This window comes from Gavia stellata, chromosome 21 (genome assembly GCF_030936135.1).
Source record: "Gavia stellata isolate bGavSte3 chromosome 21, bGavSte3.hap2, whole genome shotgun sequence".
NCBI lineage: Eukaryota > Metazoa > Chordata > Aves > Gaviiformes > Gaviidae > Gavia > Gavia stellata.
In genome coordinates this window covers 14,240,190-14,261,680 of record NC_082614.1, presented here as the reverse complement: position 1 = coordinate 14,261,680, position 21,491 = coordinate 14,240,190, and the positions used below count along the sequence as shown (strand labels likewise).

General features: G+C 42.4%; 1 protein-coding gene across 1 annotated transcript; it reads left to right on the top strand.

Moving 5' to 3' along the window:
• Positions 1–5,243: 5,243 nt before the first annotated feature.
• On the top strand, positions 5,244–21,491 carry PPP1CC (protein phosphatase 1 catalytic subunit gamma). The gene is made up of 7 exons (XM_059827553.1): positions 5,244–5,352; positions 14,799–14,930; positions 16,088–16,318; positions 17,926–18,030; positions 19,013–19,236; positions 19,727–19,861; positions 20,299–21,491. The coding sequence occupies exons 1-7, from the start codon at positions 5,298–5,300 to the stop codon at positions 20,386–20,388; spliced, it is 972 nt and encodes a 323-aa protein (XP_059683536.1). The 5' UTR covers positions 5,244–5,297; the 3' UTR covers positions 20,389–21,491.

The following is a 21,491-nucleotide window of genomic DNA, read 5'->3' as shown; positions in this document are numbered from 1 at the left end:
GGCTGAAAAGCCCTTTGCTGGATGTATAGCACTGGCTGCTACGTACATTTTTCCCTTTCCCCCTCTGTGAACGGCTCAGCTGAGCCCCACGGAAACCTGCAAGAGCTTTCTAGCCAGTTATGAAACTCAGGCTTTGGCGGAGCGTAGAGATTCCTGACCAAAGAGGGGAAGACGGGGTCTCCACTCCTTGCCAAAGCAGCATCAACTGATCCGCCACGGCTGTTCTCCACTTAAAGTAGGACAAAGCCTCCTTTCGCACTGTTTCTCCTCTTTTTTCTAAGCGAAGGAGCAGATGACTGCCACGCTTGCCCAGGGATGCTCGACCACAGACACATCAAAATGGTTCTTGTGCCTGGTCTAGCCTTAAAAGTCGGATTCACATAAGAAATTCACCAAAAGGGTGGAATGTGCTGTGTTTTCTTAATCGAAATAGCTATAGCAGGAAAAATCCTATTGTGGTAACTGCTATATTAGAAAAAAAGCAACTTAGGACATTTTTATATGAGAAGGATTTTATTGGTAGTATTTTTGCCAATGTGAACCTTTCAAAACTCACCAACAAAACATTTTTCCATTTGAAAATACCTTTCATCAGAAACCCATGAAGTACATCAACTTTTAACAAAAAAAAAAAAAAAAAAAGAAGTAGGAGGGGAGGAACGGCAAATCACATTTTTCCCATGTCAAAATAGCCTGTCCTGAGATTTTCTGAGCAGAAACTTTTAATATTTTTTATCAAAAATGTGATTTTAACAAACTTGAGATGGACTTGTCATCGTTGTCGACAGCTTCCGTTGGTGGGAAATCTCAGATGGAAACAAGGTGTTGAGACTGCGAAACATTTGGCTCAGTGGAAATCAAGGCCTTGCTCTGGTGTGCAGGGTACACCAGTAAGAAGAGAGAGTGTAACGACGTCTCCGGCAGGCATCCTGCTGCTGGGTGTCTGGGGATGGGGCTTCATTCGGCTTCTGCACATGGTTTGAGTCCTTGGTGAGCCCCAAGGCGAAGCCAGAGACTGCGGAGCAGCAGCCAGCCCCGAGCTCCTCGCCAGGTCCTGCACGGTGCAGCCGCCTGCCCGCAGCCTGCACGCTTCACTGCTGGAGGGAGATCACTGCACTGTCTGTTTTGTAAATAAAATATGACACTAAGAAAACACCTGCCTGTGCGTCATCAACTCCCTTCCGAACAGGACATGGACCCCTACATCTTCAGATCAGCCTCGCGGCATGTTCCAGCTGCTCTTCTTTTGTCTGACAAATTGGCACCGTCTACCCCCAAAACTCTGCAGCATCTGAAATCTGGGGATCAGCAAAATATTTAAGACATCAGAAGCAAGAAGCATGCAAGAAAGCTTTATCTTGATGGTAACACAAGGAAATCTGCATGCAAACAGTAGGAGTTATGAAAACATTTAAACCGTGGCTGTGTATCGCGTTAGGAAAAATAACATTTGACCCACAAGTCACCCGTTCTTGTTTTTGCAGTGTTTGAACAGCCCGTGTAGATCTTTGTTTGAAATGTACACAAACACATTGAATTTCACGGACTTAGCAAATATGTAATCTAAGGCAAGGGGAAGTGTGGGCGACTCGCATTTCTTAGCATCCACCTACCTACAGGGATAAAATAAGGAGCATTTCATTATTATCTGCATATATATATATGTACACGTGTAAGTATATATCATGTATATACATATTATATTATACATGCTGTCTATGTATGTGTGCGCATATATTATGTACATATACGTACAGAACAATAATGAAACGCTCCTTATTTTGCTCCTCTATGTAGGTGGGTATTATATATATAATATATATATTTTTAAACATAGCCAGATTATGAGCAACCATACAATAAATAGAAGTGGCATGCGCATAAGATAGTGAAGACAAATCCGTGGGGAAAGATATTTTACACGGAGGCTTCCAAGGAATGTTAGCAAAGCAGTGATTTATTTGTGGAATTTCGGGGGGGGAAGGAGGAAAAGACACAAAGGTCTCAGAGCTGCGAGCGAGACAAACCGTACATCACCATGTATTTAGCAAACTAGAATGCGAATTGTAGACAAATAGAAAGAAGGGGGGAATATATGAACCATAAGCTTCAAAATTATGGAATGCTTCAAGCCTGTGTGCAGAGTTTAAGGACAAAGGGATTTCCCTGATTGTTCCCCTACTAGAGATAAATCATTGTTGTGAGCAACACCGGAGAACAAAATAGTTTCAGGATATTTATAACACCTTGGCTGGGTCCCTTTTCTAATCAGAAAAGCTGGTGTGGGGCGAGGCTTGTTATCTCCAGCAGAGAAAAGTTAGCTTATTAAAAAGATAATTTTGCGGTGGCATTTTAATATCTCCGGTTCGTCACTGAGTCTACTGCTGTTAAGTAAGGGTCCCGATTTTTCATGTAAATGCAAAAGACCCTGTGCAAAAACACAGCCCCCTCTGAACCGGACACCAAGCGTTGGTGGCTGCTGTCGAGACACCGAGCTGTAGCAAGGTGCGTTGGTTATTAAGGTGATGACGGGGCCTCGACAGATTCACCTTTATCTGTCACTTCTTTCCCTTCCCTTTGGCTACGCCTCTTTTAATGAGAATTGACAGTGCTTTGGACCTCGCCTGACGTAGTTCAGCAAGTGAGATGTATTCTTTGCCCTGACCGGTCTCTTTTGAAGGGCCGGATCCTTCCTTCCATAAGTACGGTGTTCCCAGTGAATTCCCAAGTACATCTCCTGGGTCGCACCCTGGAAGGTGCTGAGCTCTCCCCCTCCACCCATTTCCCAGAGCGTTAACAGGAGTGAAGGGGACTCAGCACCCCACCAAAGGTGCTCAGATCCTCACAGGACTCATCCCTGGAGTGGGGGTAACAGCTGAAGGATGAGAGAAGATGAAGAGATTTCCAGCAAGGAAAACAAGACCAGGAAGGTTCCTCTGGAAACACAGGACCAATTTCCCTTTTTAAATAATTCAGCTAAGTCCAAGAGAACAACTTGCCCCGTAGAATTAGAAAGGATTTGAAAGAGAAAGAAAGCATTCGGTGCAAAAGAGCCAGGGGGAGGCCATTCCCCGGGAAGGTGCAGCACAAAAATAGATGTAAATCTGCAAAGGCTGTCACGTTGAAGTAAATCTGAAGTAACTCTATTGTCTTCAATGGGGTTACTTTGGGCTTACACCAGCGTGACTAAGATTAGCATATCGGCTTGGGCGTGCTCGCTACGATAAACGTCCACTCAGGGAAGTCGAGTGTTGAAGCTGCATTTTGCAACAGGCAAGCACCTGCGTTTCATGTAGACTCTGTCTGCGTCCTCTGACCCCCTTCCTCCCACCAGATCGGAGGTGTGCTGAGACTGCAAGTCCTTCGCTCTATCGCCCTCACGAACCCGAACTCTGCTCTGGCCCTGCCACGGTAATAAGCTGTTATGAATATTGTATAACTGTCAGCAGGAGGAATCTGGCATGCATAGTGGGAGCAATTCACGTGGGGAAGGGAGGGGAGGAAGAAAGGTTGACACAGCCATCCCTGCAAATTAAAGTAGGAGTAAATAAAGCAATTAAACAATAGTCAATCAGACATGCAAACTGAATGGTGGGAAAGGCCTGCACAGCCCGTCTCCCCTGCAAATACAATCCAATTTATGAGCAGAACCTCATTTAATTGCTTGTAGCCAAGCCGTAGCTACATATAGAATAAAATAACAGCAGAAGTGTGAAATAAAATAGCAAGATGCTCTTGAAAGAGTAGGCTAATTTCTCCATCCATAAGGATTTCAGAGAGCTGTACGTTTGTTACTTCAAGTATTCACAGGGGCTGAGCCATGTATCTGAAGTTGCTCAGGAGCTGAAGAGCTTGCTCAGGCTGCAGAAACTCCCATGTATGAGCGGAGACGTGAGCTCACAGCCCAGCAGCAAGCACGCACCGGGGCATGCTCTGCGAGAGCTGGTGATGGGGACCGAGCAGCCGTCAGTCTTGTGGAAGGGACCCTGCGGGCCAGAGGCTGCACGTCACAGAATCACAGAATCATTAAGGTTGGAAAAGACCTGTAAGACCATGAAGTCCAACCATCACCCCAACCCCCCCATGCCCACTAAACCATGTCCCGCAGTGCCACGTCCACACATTCCTTGAACACCTCCAGGGATGGTGACTCCACCACCTCCCTGGGCAGCCTCTGCCAGTGCTTCACCACGCTCTCAGGAAAGACATTTTTCCTAATACCCAGCCTGAACCTCCCCTGGCACAACTTGAGGCCGTTTCCTCTTGTCCTGTCACTTGTCACTTGGGAGAAGAGACCAACACCCACCTCACCACAACCCCCTTTCAGGTAGTTGCAGAGAGCGATGAGGTCTCCCCTCAGCCTCCTCTTCTCCAGACTGAACACCCCCAGCTCCCTCAGCCGCTCCTCATCAGACTTGTGCTCCAGACCCCTCACCAGCTCCGTCGCCCTTCTCTGGACACGCTCCAGCACCTCAATGTCCTTCTTGGAGTGAGGGGCCGGGCCATTGCACGCGGGGAGCGGGAAGGGCCGCCGCCACCTTCACCTGGTCCTCCCGCCGACAGCACGGCCCCACATGCCCCACAGGCCTTCCCCCCACAGGCCGCAGCACCCCGTGAGGGAGACGGCAGCTGCAGGTGTGATTTTGGTGTTGTTCGCCCTGTTTTAGGGCTGGGGAGGCAGCCATTCCCTGGAGGGGGAGCGCACCCCTCACGCCTCCCGCCAAGCTGCGGCCGCCTGAGGAGTCGAAGCAACTGTAGCCTCCGAGCGGGAGCCGTGAGGAGGCAGCACTGACCGCAGTCCGACCCCAGCCACCGCCTCCCGCCATCGGCAGACGCCAAACGGCCTGCCGGCGCAGCCCACGGCCAGGTTTCGACGGACCGAGGCCGGGGCGGGCCCTGTGGCAGCCCCAACACCGTCAGGCGGCAGCGCCGCACTACTTCACCTCCCGCGAGCGGAAGGATCGCGCGGGTGCGGGCCGCAGGCGGTACGTTCGGCCGCCCCGCTCTTCCCGCCCGGCCTATAAAGGGTTTCCGGTGAGCCGCCTCGCGCTCGTAGTATCCGTGCGCCGGCCGAGCTCGCTGAGGAGACGGCGGCCATTTTGTTCAGTGCTGGGTCTCTGCTGAGACCGGCGGTCGAGGGGGGGGCGGGGGGGGAAGCGAGAGGGGGCAGAAGGAGAGCGGGGAGGAGAGGAGGAAGGGGAAGAACGAGGCAGAACGAGGAGAGAAGTCGGGCCGGCCAAGCGGCGAGCGGAGGGAGGGGAGCCGCGGGGAGGGGTCCGCCCGGCCGCTGAGAGGCGATGGCGGATATAGACAAGCTCAACATCGACAGCATCATCCAACGGCTGCTGGAGGGTGAGGGTCGGGGAAGGCACGGGGCGGGTGGCCGTGGGGTGGGTGGCGGCCGGGCCGGTGCCCGGGAGCCCGCCCGTGCGGCGCCTCCGTGGTCCCACCTCAGCCGCCGCCGCCGCGGGGGATGCACCGCGTCCTGCCCGCCCGGTGGGGTCGAGGGGGACCAAAATGGAGGGGCGCCGAGGCGCTTTGTCTTCCCGGGGCTCGCCGCCGCCCCGGGCGGCTCTGCCCTGCAGCCCCGACTCCTCCTCAGCCCTGGTGATTCGGAGCTGCTCCTGCCCTCTTCTCCCCTCTGCGCTCCCGGGGCAGTGTTGGGACCAGCCGGCTGCCCCCCTTCTCCTCCCCTGCAGCTCTAAGGAGATGCTTAATGTAGTAGTATTTTCGTAGGAGAGAGTTTAAAAAGCCCTGGGTTTTTCTCTTGCCTGGCACACATGCACATGGGGTCTGTGCTTGGTGGGTTAGTCTTGGGCTCTGGGAATCAGACTTCGCGTGTTTAAAGACTGTCGAGGCAGCTTTTCAGAAAGTCGGGAGGAGACTTGCATGGGTTTCAGGATATCGTGGGTTTAGCTTTGATTAGCTGCCTGCATTAATGCTACCATGGGACTTTGGCTCTTAATTCATAACATACGGTGGCTTTTTTAGGTGCAAATAGAGGGTTGGCGTTTGGTGTTTCAGAGAGTATGTGGAAGGGCTTACTGACTTGTATTGTTATTGCTTTGGGTTGGAAAGAGTTGCGTGGGAGTTTCTAAATCAGAGGAAAGTCTGCAAGTTGCAGGGGGTGTCTTCAGCATTATCCCTTTGGTTGCAGGGGTCAGCACTGGGTTAGAATTGTCGACTGATCGTTCTTGGGGCAAAAGGCTGAGAAGTAGCCAATGACAAATTTTCTTCCAGGCATCAAGGAAAGTCGTAATTATCCAGAGAAGGAAGATAGCCTGATCCAGCCTCATTTCACATATGTCAGGGCAGGCATCTCATCTGGACTTAGGCTTGAAGAGCTTGGTCAGGGATTTAACTTTTTTCCATTTGGCACAAAGTCATCTGAGATGTTGCTGAGACAAATGGTGAAGAAATGTCTTTCAGCTGTATTGCACCCTTTCCTTCTTAGAAGATTTTGCTTGTGTAATGGCTTGGATAGCAAAAGGTCAGACAGAGGAATGATAGTGCTACTCTAGAAATTATTTGGAGTTAAAAATCCTGTCGATGTATTATGGGATTATTAAACTAGAATAAGTAAAAGTAAATGGGGCTTTTCCGGTGATCCGTTTTGGGTTTTGCCTGTTACCAATTTAAACTGCCCTGGTTTAAATTACTTAAAGGCTTCCCTTCATAAATTTAGACTAGGATTTTCCTGAAACTTTAGTAGTACGATTTGTAGATGTCAGGTCCTGTATGTCATATGTTTGGTAACATATTAATACATGCTCAATTTTTCCGCAGGTATTAGTTACAATTCTCACTTGATTTTCCCCTAGTGTAACTAGTGCAATTTTCTCAAAGTGTAAGTTCTTAATACCAAAAACATGGAATGAGATAATCCTAGAAAGATCTGAATGATTTCTCTTGTTTAAAGTTTCAAAAAGTAGTAAGATGTACTACGTCAGTATGTTACGTTCTTACCCAGCTTAGATCAGTATTATACGTTTGGAGGAGATGAGAGTTCGTGAATCAGGCTTCGGAAGGTTTACTGACAAGATCTTTTAAGAGGTGGTTCGTGCAACTAAAGATGTTACTTGAGGTTGCATCAGCTGCCAGAATTGAAATTAATTTTTTTCCTTTATTGACATTTCAGCTGGGATTTTGGATTCCTGGAGGCAATGGTTGTCTTTCAATATTTAAAACAATTACTGAAGTTAGTAACCTATGCTAGTGTGCTTTTTGTTGCTTATTAAATGTCTATTATAAGGATCTTTTCCAGGCAGAGTAGCGATTGACCTTTGTGGCAGTCTGTCATTTTTATACTTTTTTTTCCTAGAAAGGGCAAAATGATACTGCATTTTAGCATTGCTGCATTTTTGATAGAGCGCTAAATTGCGTGAACTACTGTGCAAATGCCGTTCTCTTTGGTTGTTTAAAATGATCTTGACTCATCTTTTCCCTGAAATCATTAAGGTCCAACTAGGTAGATGACAGGACTGAACTTCTAAAGCAGAGGTCTGCATGGTATTAAATGGAGGGGAAAAAATACCTAAAGTATGTGTAAGGATTCTCATACTATTTAGATTTGGAGCAAATGAGAAATTCTTTCTCAGTGTGGTTCTGGTAGAACAACCGCATAATGTTAGTTAAACAAAGTCTGGTGTGTCTGTACCAGAACTCTGTTTCAAGTGATATCCTTTTCAGACAAGGTTGTGCACAGATTAAAATCATTCTCAAGCATGAAAACACTGCAAAATCCGTTTTAATAATCAGCTTACAAACTGAGTTGCCCAAATCCTTGTGCAAGCTTTAATTTTTAGAGCAATTTGGTATTCCATTACAGCAGTCTTTAAACTGTATACTTCCATATTTTTATAACAGTTAGCTTTAGGTGATTTTGCTAATAAAATGCAAAGGGTATGAACAGGGGGCATTATCCCTTCCTTTTTAAAGGTAACAAACCCCAGTATTGAGGAGATACTTGACGAAATATTTCAAATCACTGAGAAAATACAGTTAAGCGGGTATTTTTTTGTTTTATAGCATTGCGTTATTGGAAGAGACCAAGAGAGCTGTGCCAGTAGTGAATCTAGTCTAATGGTCAAGGTAGAGTGAAGTGGCTCAAGGGTGAATAATAAATTACTCTTACTTTTGTTCTTAATATAAGATATTAATAATGTATTTGTGAGGGGTTTTTACTTGCTTTCTGTCCTCACATCTCTGATCAAATGACATGATTCTTACATTTTCCCCAAATGTTTGGTATTTTCCTGCCCACATTAGGCTAGTTAGCTGAAATTATTAGTTTGTTCTTTAAAAGGCCTGGAAGTATGTATCTAGCTTCTCATTCTAAGGTAAATATTTGAAGAGTCTTTCTTGCTCCAAATGTTTGTAGTACAGAGCCATTTGGCATTGAAATGTCACAAAAAAACATTTTCCAGTAACATTGTTCTCAACCTTGGAAAGCCGTTCAATGAAAACATTGAACATACTGATCTTTTTTTGCTGTAATTGAATTTATATTTGCTGCTTTCTTTATTAATGAGGGTTGTGTTCTGCTAGGAACAATTTCATGAGTACAGGTTGTCTAATTTTGCCACTTCTATTAACTGTACTAACAACGATTTTCACAAGAATAAGGCTTTTGAAGTATAGTAAATGACAGTATCCTGCACTGAGTATTGAAATGTTTCCTGAGTGTCCTTGATAGTGGATAAAGGCTCGAATATTTATGGAACTAACTCACTTTACTGAGGAATAAGAAGGGGCAAAAATGAGAGCAAATTACCCTCCTTCTAGGAGGAGTATTGTAGGCAGTAACTTCATGGTTCTGAGCTTGCGGCTGTGCGTGTCTGCTAAGTCAAAACTGTCAGTAGACAAGAAGATGCTAGAAAAGCTCCCTGTAAGATGAAAAATCAGTGGTATCTGTGTGGTCACGGAAAGGGTTCCAGGAAATGGCAAAATTCCTGCTCAGCTCCAGACAAAGAATGAGTGACAAATCCCGAGACTCCCTGAGTGTGAGCATGGCTTCCCTTCTGTGTCATGTCAGATGGTGTTCCTATAGCTTGAGCCCCTTACCCCTTTCCTTCATCTAGTGCATTACCAGCTTTTCACAGATAAGTAGGGTCTGGTTTGAAAACGGAGCTTATAATAACATATCTCGAAAACAAGATTGAAATGTACTGGTCTTACCATGGTAATGATAATAACAGGGTAAAATAACGCAATTTCAACATAGGTAAGAGGAACCCACGTTGAAATATGTTTCTGAAAATCTTTTCTGTGCTGCAGCCTCTGCAAATGCTGATAAGGGAAAACTAAGTAATGAATGGAGGCTGCTTTGGATAAAGCCATCCAAGGCTAGAATGGTGGTAGCCATTCTGAAAGCTGAAATCCTGGTTAGTGCACTAAAATCGGTGAAAAGACTCCAAATCCTCAAACTTTCCTGTTTATACACCCACAGATTTCTATTCCCAGTAAAGCCTGTTGTATAGCTGTCAAGGAGATATTATCTCTAATTTGCTTTAAATGGGGAAAGAGGATCATCCAGTTATTAAAAATAGTTAAGTCAAAGGGTATGGATAAACTTTTGCTGACAACAGAGAAGGCTGTTTCTTAGAAATGCAGATCTCTTTTTTTTTTTTTTTTTTACCTTCCTGCTAAATACAGGATTGATTGGTTCTGAAGGCTTGCTTTCTGTTTAGCTTCATATACTGAGATAAGTCTCTGTCTGATTCTTACAGATGTTAATCTGAAATGTGGTCAGATTTCACTTGATGAGTTGGGATACTGCCATAAAGTTTCTAATAGACAAGCAGCACTTGTTGACCTCAAACCATGTAATTTTCCATAGTTTGTGTAGCTTAATGTTAATTGTTTCCTGCTGTGTTGCAGCCGTTTCTAATAATGGGAAATAGGAGCTCTGCGTTTGGAAGACAAGCATTGGATTCCTATCACTGCTGTGGATGCAAATAAGTCTGTGTGTGTTGCCCAGTCAGTGAGGTGGAGGCATTTGTCATCTCTGAGTATTTGTGATCGGTGTGAGTACCTGTTGCTACAGAGCTCTCTCCAGTGCGGAAGTATGCTACAAGATGAGAATTTTGCAGTCACGCGGGATCTTCTGTTTGATAATGCTACTGTGAACTTTTGTCATACTAAAAAGCAGACTAGAACTTTTTCTTTTTAGAGGCTTGGGCACTGAGGAGTTGCTTTTCAGTTTCAATTTTGAATTTGGAATGATCTGATCAAAGTTGGTAGTGCCTGCAGTAAAGTAAAACCTTTTTTACATCAACCACTTTCAAGTTATTTATTCCCTTTGTGCCTATGATGCAAAACTGAATGTGAAACTCATCAGGAACTGCTGAAAACAAGATTAAAACCAACCAGGAGTATTTTTGGAAGTGTCTCTAGGATTGCAGACATCTTAATGTAAAATACGGTAAAACTGGGAGACTTGTTTAATAAGCCAAAAAATGAACTGACCTGATAGACTACTTTCTTTAAAACATTTTCTGCCCAAGAACTTGATTCTAGCACTTTAGTTGATAGAGTTTCAATTGCTTCTTTTAATGTCATACTGAAGGAAAATGAGATGTTTGGATCACTGAAATTTCTAATATTTTCAAATGTTCGGCTATTTTTGAATACTTTCCTAAGTATCCATCCCTTTCATACTAACCTTCAATGAGGTAATATACTCAGTTTTATAATAGCACTTGCCTTCGTTTAAGGAGTGTGGCACCAAACCAAACATTGGAGAATGTTAGTGATGGGATGTGGTGTAGAAGTCTTGTAGTCTACATGCATGTGGTTGTGTGACTGTTGTACGTTCTAGATCCCACAATTCTTGAGCCATTTATCCTTCACAAAGAAATGTATAAAAGTTATCCTGGATGTCAGGTGGTGTTTTAACTCCTGGCAGTTGCAGCTATGCTTTGGAGTAGCTCAGTTGGCTTGCACTAAAATGACAGGGGTGCCATTAAGTTCTTGCTCTTCTTCCTTTACTCCCTTTTCCCCCTCTGCTGGGCGGCTGTCGTACTGCGCTCCCCTCTGTTTAAAATACACCTTCATTTGAGAGTCGGTTATCGGTTGTTGCTTTCCAGCAGTTTTCCTCCTTGTCTTGGAAAGCAACGTTGATTTTAATAGTTGGAACCTATGTTCAAGCCAGTACCTCCGCAGAGATCATCCAGGCTCCAGGGAGGGATCTCTTCTGTAGTCTTTTCCGTCCACTGGAGAGCTTATTTTCATAAAACTTCTCTTATTTGCACAGTACAGAAAATTTTACTTGTTAGAAGAGTGCCCAGACTGGACATGGATAAATTCAAGCTCTCGAAAAATTATTTTTAAGAAAAGGAGCATCTCTGCCTAAAAGAGGATGGGAATATATTAGTGTCTGGAAATAGTGCAGCAGTATGTTGAGACAAGACATAAATAAAATATTATTTTAAATGGGCTGACTTTTTTCCTCAACTGATTAGTCTTCAGCTTGTTCCGCTGTCCGTTCCAGGCTGTCATTTCTGAGAGAGGTTATTTTTTATTCATTGAAAGAACAAACGTGCATGTACAATACTATTGAGCTGCTCTTCTGACTTTATGACCAAGCTGCCAATTAGTATCGTACTGTCTGATCTCTACAGGCTGCCTTGTTTTGGTCCAAAGCAGAGAAAAGAAACTGTAAACACAACATATTTTTCATAGTATATTATTTTTGCCTTTCTAGTGGGACTAAGTAACTTGAAGACTCAATCAGAGAAACCTTTTAAGAAGTCATTCAGACTGAACATGCTGCATTTCCTTGCTAGCTGTTCCATTGTGGATCAGAAGATCCTTGCACTAAAAATATAGATTTCTCAAACCAACATGCACTTCTGCATACTTGATTCTTCTGAAACCAAAAATATTTTTTTCCAGCTTTTCAGGATGTATAGGTCAATGTTAGAAGTTGAACACTCTTGTTTCTTCTGTGCCAATTCCATGTTGGATGAAAGTGGTCAAAATGTCGTTGGCAGGCAGCGTGCTACAGAACTGAATCAATTTGTCCTGTTCTTTCATCCTTCTGGTATCTGTGCTAGTGAGTTTGTGAACTGCAACAAAGCATCATGTTATCTTGTCAAGGTTTCCCACAAGCAGATGACTAAAACTGCGCAAAGATTATACTGGTTCAATGAAAATATATTGGAGAAACACAGGAAGCTTGTATCTGAAAGAGTCAGTTTTCAGATTTTCATTTAATCTTCAGCAAAAACGAATGCATATGCTTTATTCATGAGCTTTAGTGAGTCAGTGCATTACATAGTCTGTATAATACTTTATACTTTTTAATTTATGGATGTGAGATACAGGGTTTGGTTTTAGCAATTTCTAACAAGACCATATTATGGAAAGTTAGATTTTTTGGCTTTCCAGAAAGCTAAATACAAGTATATTGTATTGTCTCAAAAACAAAGGTGAAGTGTAAAATTTTAAGAGTAGGGGAGAATTTAACAAAGAAAATTCAGCCAGCTGGTCACTTCATTCTATAAATTCTGTTCTTTATTGCTTCTGGATATTTGGCATTTTGAGTAACTTGCTCATTGCTCAGGAGTGTTTGGAAAATTACTGTATGGATGAAAAAATTGCTGCGTGGATGAAAAGCCTCATGCGTGATAAACTGCTGTGACAAAGATTTAACTTTCATTTATATGCTTCATTACTTCGAATATTTTAGTGGAAGACATGAAGTTTAGTGGTAATTCCAGTGTTGCCATGTAATGTTAGTGTTGAGTGATAATACATAGGCAGTGAATAATAAAGGAGGGTGTGTTGCTTGAAAGATAACATAATTAAAGCCACGACTTTTGACCTGCAATTAACTTAATGTCACTGTCACTATACATTGTAATTTGAACTAAAGTTTCATTTTGAAGCTTGTTTGAGGAAAGGTTGTGTGTGTGTGAGGGTATTGTCAATGATTCTGCAGGGCAGCCTGTGCCACCATGACTAGGGTCTCTGGGTGTCAGTATGCGGGGTAGAATTGGTTTGGTAGTAATGCTGTAAGTGCTGGTAGAGGTTGCGACCAATGACACTTGATTTTTATGGATGGTATTACACAATCATTATTTTAATCTTGGTCTAGATAAGACGCATGCTGACTGAACAATGTTTTCTACTCTTGGTCAGAGGTTTGCACAAAAGTAGGAAACTGTGCTAATGAGAAATTGTAATCCCTTTGGAACGCAACTGGTTTTGTTCTTACTCTTCCTAAACCATGCCCCCTGCCCCGGCCTTTCCTACTGCAGTTCGCACTTCTTGATTTCATGTAGTGACGGTACAGAGATTTGAGTCACCTGTAGCTTCCAGATTTCTCACGCTGAGTTTAAACAGTATCAAGGGAATTAGATTGAAATGGTATCTAAAAGGTTATTCAGGAATTCAGGAAGATAATACTGCATAGGTTCTTGTATTCAAAAGGGATCCGGGCTTGTTGCTTGGTTTTTTGGAACTAAAGACTGAGCCTTTTTGGATTAGAGCATAGATTCTTCAGTCTCAATGCCATATGAGTTGTACACAGTAACTCACCTAACTAGGCAGTATTACCAGTGTAGTGATTTTGGTTTTGGAGGTGTTTCCAGAATGTTGCCGGGCATCTGAGGCTAAAGTTCTGAGGTCATTCGGCTTTGTGGCTAAATCAATGAGTTATGTTGTAGAAGATGACTGCTCTTACTCCATAACCTTACTGGAATTTGCTATGGGGTTTTTTTTGCTTCAGCCTTATCAGTATTCCATGTTGTCCCTGGTTTTGACACCAAATAAAAATATAATAAGCTTCACCAGTAGTGGCATAATCACAGTTTTTTTATTTAGTCTTATCCTAACCCTGATAAATGCTGTTGCGTGCAATTTAGCTGTAGTTACAGCATTGCTGCCATAGAAATGTCCTCTGTGTTTCTGGGCAACAGAAATGGAGGGGTGATAGATAAATGGAGGGAAAGCTGTGCCAGTGGCTGTAGAAACTTGTTCAGGCCAAGCAGGTGTCCTTGTTGTCCAGACTAGGCAAGAAAGCTGTGATGGAGATTAAAGGGAACCAACTACTGTGAATTGTTGCAGTGGGGGAGATTGAAGCAGTAGTGGAAGGGGGAGTGAAGGATTGGGGAGGGGAAAGGTGATCTGAGCAGATAGCTCTCCTACTAGCTAGTCTTTTACTGTGCTCAGAGGCAATGATAAGGAGAGCTGTTTTGTCATTGTGATTCAAAAGTGTTTCTTTATGTATAGTTTTGACCTTCCAATCATATACTTACTTTTCTTCCATGTGTGCTAACTGCAGTGTAGAATGGGGCAGTACCATATTTATTGGTACTGTAGTCGTCTTTGTTTAGATGCTGTCTTGGGCAAGCAAGGTTATACGATAGTTTAGGGAAGCTTGCGCATTTGAGCTACTATGTCAATGATTAAATGGGAGACTTCCTTTTCTCATGTTCAGACAGTTTTTCAGAGAACAAGTTTATAACTGCTTCATTAAAAAAAAAAAATTATATATAGTCACATGGTCCAAGATGTTTTTTATAACTAAATAGAAGTAAACTGATGCTAGATAAAATGTGGCATTTAACGGGGGAAGTGTTGAACCGTGAATTCTGTTAAATGACATTAACATGCAACTGAAACAGAACACACCACCCTTTCTGTGGTGACACAGCAGTGCAGTTTGACCTCAGCAGACCGATACTACCCTGCTATCTTCTTATTCTGTAGTACAGTGGCATTTAGTCAGGCTCTTAAAATAACACTAGGGATATTGTTGATTTTGATAACTGACTTCTGACTCCTTCCAACAGTGCGAGGATCAAAACCAGGCAAAAATGTCCAACTTCAAGAGAACGAAATTAGAGGACTGTGCTTGAAATCCAGAGAAATCTTTCTGAGTCAGCCTATTCTACTAGAACTTGAAGCTCCATTGAAAATATGTGGTGAGTACTGTGATTTTGGTTTGATGCTTGGGGGGGGCGGTTCAGGTAAATGCAGACCTTAAGCAGAGAACAAATGCCAGATGCTTCTTTCTTTCACGTATTAACAGTGAAACTAATAAATGATTGTAGCAAAAGGGAAAGTAAAACCCTACTGGATGCTTAGGGCGGAGGAGTGGGGAGGAGGTAACAGACATGGGAATTGGAGTAGGGACCAAAATAATCTATGTTTGGCCCAGTCATGACTGAGCAAGGGGAAACAAAGCAGAACTACAGCAGTTTATTGTAGCTGCTATTCAGAGTTGAACAGTGGTTTGCCAAGATTTTAAAATCCTGCTGGAAACTTGAATTTCTGTACTGTTTCTTGGAATCACTTTCTAGTTTGGTTTCACCGTACTTGTACACAGTGGTGCTCATTTTGCACACATGTACATGTCTAGTTATGCTAAAAGAATGAAGAATGTCAAAATAAAAGCCTCAATAAATGCACTTTAAAAAGCTTCCAGCAAACAGTATTTTATCCTGCTCTAAAACTGAGGATTTACTTCAAATAGAAGTAGCTTGTTCAATATTTATAACATTGGTAGTCTAAAACCATGATTTAGTGCTCTGCTTGTCAGAAACAAAACCATTATTTAAACCAAAGGCAGAAATACCAATTTTATTTTCGATACAACTTCACTGCTAGAATTTGAATTACTGAGTGTTTCAAGAAAACACCAGACACGGTACAAAGGAAAGCACATTCCCCAAGTGGTCAGTTTTCCACCAATATTACTAATGCTGTGTGGAAATACCGCAAATGAGGTAAAGGTTCCTGATCTCACAGCCACCCGTCAAGTAAAGGATTTAACTGGACGTCAGATTTTTCATTTGAACATGCAGGTGGTTTCTTGGAATCTTGATTTTTTTACACCCGTGTGAATATTTTTAAGTAGCTACATACTTCATCTTAGTGCAGTTAACCATTGCATTACTTAGATGTTAAACTTCAGAATGTGATAATTTTATATACATTAACTGTAATTTTTAAGTATGTTGAAGGCAGTATCTAACTGCAAGCTTTTTTCTTTCTGAAGTGTCATTCATTTGTTCTTTCTCTGGAATCAAAGAATGCCACAAAGGGTCACTTACATGTAGTTTCTGAATACTCTTTACAGGTGACATCCATGGACAGTACTATGACTTGCTTCGACTCTTTGAATATGGAGGTTTTCCACCAGAAAGCAACTACCTGTTCCTTGGTGACTATGTTGACAGAGGAAAACAATCTTTAGAAACAATTTGTCTTCTATTGGCCTACAAAATTAAATATCCAGAGAATTTTTTCCTCCTGAGAGGAAACCATGAATGTGCCAGCATCAATAGAATTTATGGGTTTTACGATGAATGTAAGTAATACGGATGTGTGCATCTTTGGCTTGGGAAAGCAGGGTAGGAGGTGCTGGTGTCACAGTGTCAGATGATTCTTTCCTAACTTGCGGTTCCCTTTGCACACTTCAGGAGGGCCCTTGGCCTATTTTAGGAGGGGAAATGTGTCCTTTCCCCGATCCTGTGGGAGTCCGATCCTCACAGTACAAAGCAGCATGCAAGTGGGTAATCTTATTTATGAGCCGCTATGTTAACTAACAGTTCTCACTGGTACATATTCTTAAAGTTCTTAAGATAAGGTCATCTAATGAGAGATTAGAGAATTTTACTTGAGGTGCTTTGCAAAAGTTCGCCTCTGTTTCTTTCATCTGAGGGATGATGATCATGTATACTTGTGTTACAACTTAACTTGGAGAATGGGCTGGTCTTTACTGTGGTTATGTTACAGTGCTTGCAATCTACTTCATATTAAGACCTGTAACTTTGTAATGTTAAAAAGAAAAAAAGACGTCGCCCTCCTCTGGATGCAGTCCTGCTGTATTGTGTGCTGTTGCTGTGGCCAAAACCAGTTATTTCCTTTCACGAATGGGGCAAAGCATGTGTGAAGCCTTCGGTGTGATGTGTGCTTGGATTGAGCACCAGGTACTTCCTCTTTCAGTAGGTGGCTTCCGCTGCAAATGTTGTTACTTGAACCAGCGCGTCAGCCTTTTAATGAAGAAATGTGCTTGTGTTTATTTGGTATCATGAGCACTCCTTTTGAACAAATGCAATGTTGCTACGCAGTTGACACGCCAGCTCTGTCACTGCAGAGTGCATTAAGGTCTATTGTGATGGAGACTACGTAGACCTTACCCTATAATATAACAAGCGATCTTGCTGTAAAGTAGAAGTATATGTTCATGTTTCAAAGGATGCGATTTAATAAATCCAGATAAAACTGTTTAATTGTGCACTGAAGTGTTCTCACAACTTGCATTGCGGGACATACTTGGCTTATAGCTTATAAGATGTGCTCTCCATGTCTTGTTCTCCTTCAGCGAGGAAACAAAAGATGTGTGGTATTTCAGACTTGACTCCTCAGAGATTAATCACAGGCTTAGTCATATATCGCAAATATGTTCAGGGTTCGTATCTGTTGGGAGAGTCCCTTTGAAAGCAAAACTGTAGCAGTTTTTTCAGTCCTGTTTCTTTGCCTAGAGAGACTTTATGTGGTAAAGCACTAGCAGAAGTTTAAAGAAAATCTGCTCTCCAAGAATTGCTGTCTTCCCCCGAAGAAAACAGCAAATGGCAAGAATTTCTCAAATGGATCAAATTCTCCAAGGGATAATTTTCCAAAGCAAAGTTGGGACTGGAGAGTCTGGCTGCCAACAGTGGAATGTCATTCTGTTGAACAGACTTGTGCTGTCCTCAGAGCCACTTCAGAGCACTCTGCCACGCTGAAAGAGACCTTTGCAACTCTCTTACAAGTGATAAAGTATGTCAGTGGGTATCGGAGAAGATAAATTGTGTATAGGCTTTAATGCTAACTTTTTGCAAGTCTTGGTAAACTTAAGGCAGCCATGTTAGCTTGGTTGTAGTTGTGTTAGAAAAGCATATTGACTGTTTTTTTCCTCAAAATGTCTTCTAGGTAAGAGAAGATACAATATTAAGCTGTGGAAAACCTTCACAGACTGTTTTAACTGTTTACCAATTGCAGCTATTGTGGATGAGAAAATATTCTGCTGTCATGGGGGTAAGTTACAGTTCCTTAGTTGATACTTGAGAATAGTCTAGTATCAGTCACGGCAATTTCATGTTTACGTTGCTGAAGCTTTAAAACTTGAGGGATTTTTCTCTACCTTGGTTCATGTATGAGGTAGGGTTGAGCTTGATTAGCGTCAGTTTTGTGAATCATTGAGCTGGTAGTTTTGAAGCTTCAGACAGAGTGACCTGCTTTTCCTTTTATACCAAAAGGCATATTTAATAGCCTCTCCTTTTGAGTAAAGAATCCTTGTAGGTTTTTTAGACTAGGAGTTTTATGTACATTCTGAAAACATATGTTTTCATAGAACGGTTTGCATTGGAAGGCACTTTTTTAAAGATCATTTAGTAGCATCCCCCCTGCCATGAGCAGGGACATCTTTCACTAGATCAGGTTGTTCAAAGTCCCGTCCAACTTGATGGGTTCGGTGCTTCATTTGTAGAAATTGGCTCTGTTATGCTATGTGATACTTGCTTCATGCAGCTTTTCAAAGTCATAAAATACATATTGCACCTTAAATATTTTGTCAATTTCAAGTAACTACAGTTGCCCAGGGAGACATAGCAGTGAAAAATGGTATGAGGTCTATTTGATATGGTATTTCATCTTACTAGGCCTGATCATTAAAATAAACATACCCCGTGATTTCTAGTATTAATGCCTCCTTTACTTAACAGCTCTTTTAACAGACACTTGCAAAATATTACAGTGAGATTATTGTAATCCTGTAAAATGTGGAAACGCTTTGCTTATCTTGCTCCCAGTAAATCTTCTAGAAAGTGACTTTTCTGTTACAAAAGCTTTAAAACAAATGCTGGATTTAAAAAATGCCAGCTAACATTGCCATTGAACTACGTAAAACTGCAGTGATGAATCAGTTTGAATACAATTTTTTTTCCTTGAATTAATACCTCAGTCTTGCAGAGCACAGTTGGACTAAAACGTGAACTGCGTGTGTCTTAACTCTGAACAGGCTTGTCACCAGACCTTCAGTCAATGGAACAGATAAGACGAATTATGCGCCCCACTGATGTGCCAGATCAAGGTCTACTTTGTGATCTCCTGTGGTCTGACCCTGACAAGGATGTCTTAGGATGGGGTGAAAATGACAGAGGAGTGTCCTTCACATTTGGTGCTGAAGTGGTTGCTAAGTTTCTCCATAAACATGATTTGGATCTCATATGTAGAGCTCATCAGGTATTTTAACTTTCTACATTAAACCGTAGAATAATTCAGGTTCAGAGGGGCCTGAGGTGGTCATCTGGTCCAACCCTACACACATGTACTCAACACAGGACAAACTGGTGTAAGCCCGAGTTGCTGAGGATCTTGCCCAGCTGAGCTTTAAATATCTGCAAGGATCGAGATTCCGCTACCTCTGAGCAGCTTGTCCCAATGTTTAACAACCTGTGTAATGAACATTTTTTTTTTCTTAATGCATCTAAACTGTGGCTCCGATTCCTAAACAAGATTGTCTTGAACCTAGCAGAATCCCATTTTTCTCATTGCTAACAGACTCTGTTGCTGAACTGGATCCTGCGATGGTCTTCCTGTTTTGGTGTAAAAGTTTGGAACTCGTGCTCCTTAGACGTAGCTGTTTTTTCAGCTGCTGGCTCTGTTTAAGCTGCTTTGCACCTTGGCAGGAAGAACTTCTCCAGTCTTATATTTCTGCTTTTTCTCTCTAAAGGTTGTTGAAGATGGATATGAATTTTTTGCAAAAAGGCAATTGGTAACTCTCTTTTCTGCCCCAAATTACTGTGGAGAATTTGATAATGCGGGTGCCATGATGAGCGTGGATGAAACTCTAATGTGCTCTTTTCAGGTATGGTATCTGAAGATTTTACCCCCCCTAGTTAGTGTAGTCACACTTTAAATTTGCTGTTTTGACTTGATACTTTACTGTTACAAAACCATAATGCTTGTTTCAAATAGATCTTCACAGATACCACATGTAGGCAGGGCCGTGTTTGCACTCATGTCCTCAAAAATGTGATAAGCCCTTGCTGGTGTGAGTAGGTGAACTGTTTTAGCCTGGAATTAAATCATCCAAGCAAAGCTATCAGCTGTTAGCCTGCTTCCATTGGCATGGGCTCCCGGATCAGCTGCTCTAAGCCCTGTCATAGCTCTGCGTAGGAAACATATTTATTTCTTGGCATGTCTATGACTTGTCCGGACGACCTGTGTAATGCCTTTGCTAGTGAGTTAATTGATGGTAAGGAAGCTAAAACTTTTTGCTAAGTGACTGAACTATCTTTTCAGATCTTGAAACCCGCAGAGAAAAAGAAGCCCAATTCCAGCAGACCCGTAACGCCTCCCAGGGGTATGATCACAAAACAAGCAAAGAAATAGTCACTTTGGCGCTGCCTTCTTGGGACTTGTACTATAGTATATAACCTCCGTTTTTAAAACTGTAATGTGTACTGTTCAGCTTGCTCAAAATAGGTAATGTGTTTGTGGTTTTCCTTTTGATTTGATGAATGGCATTTGCTGGTTGTAACAGCAAATGAAAGACTTTTCTCCCTCCTAGGAAAAGAGTTTTAAACTTTCCTTTCGTTGGTGTTACAGCTGTACACTCCGCAGCATCTTATCCTGTCATTAGGGGTAATTGTACAACTGACTTTCTGAATCTGTACAATGAGTAGTGTAAATGCTTGTTTTCTTCTTTAGGATCTAAAGAGGGCACTAGTGTGCTGTGAGAGTAGAAATTTGTTACTGTCAGAAATTACATACTGTTTATACAAACCACTGTGAACTTTTTTACGTTAAAATTTGTTTTAAAGGGATTGCTTTTCTTTTAATGTCTTGTCATGTACACGTTAGTTTTATTGCTGTCAACATCAGAAATAACCTTCAACCTTGCCAGCATCGCTGGTACGATGTATATTTCATTCAGACACACATCCCTCTCCGTATACTTCAAATGACAATTAAAGCCATTATTTTAAGCGTTTGTGTCTCTTCCCTGAAGCCAAAGTTCGCTTAGAAAACTGTTTGTACGCGACCCACCACGCTGAGTTGGCAGGGCTTTCCCTTCACGCCTTCTCTTGGAGATGAAAGGAAGTCCTGACCTGAAATAGCAAGTAGAAATGCTAAGCTCTTTGTTCCGTTTATGGTCAAAGTAAACACGTTTTTGTACAGTTTCCGGATCAAGTGGACGGGATTACAGTGGCATCAGTCCTGTGGCACCAGTGTCAGAACGCTGGAGGTTACGGAAATGGTTCTAGGTCTGCCAGAACGGTTTTGTGCGTTTTAGCCTAAAGACTTCTGTTCTACAAAGAAGCCTAGAAAATAGCGTGATGAGCCAACCAGAGGTGTTGATCTTGATCACCAGTTTATATAAATCTCTCACAGAATCTTGTTTTTTAAAAACTGTTAATCTTTTTTGAACAGATAACAGTGTACAATACCCTGTAGTGAAAATCACTTATTAAATGAAGAAATTGTTAAATCTT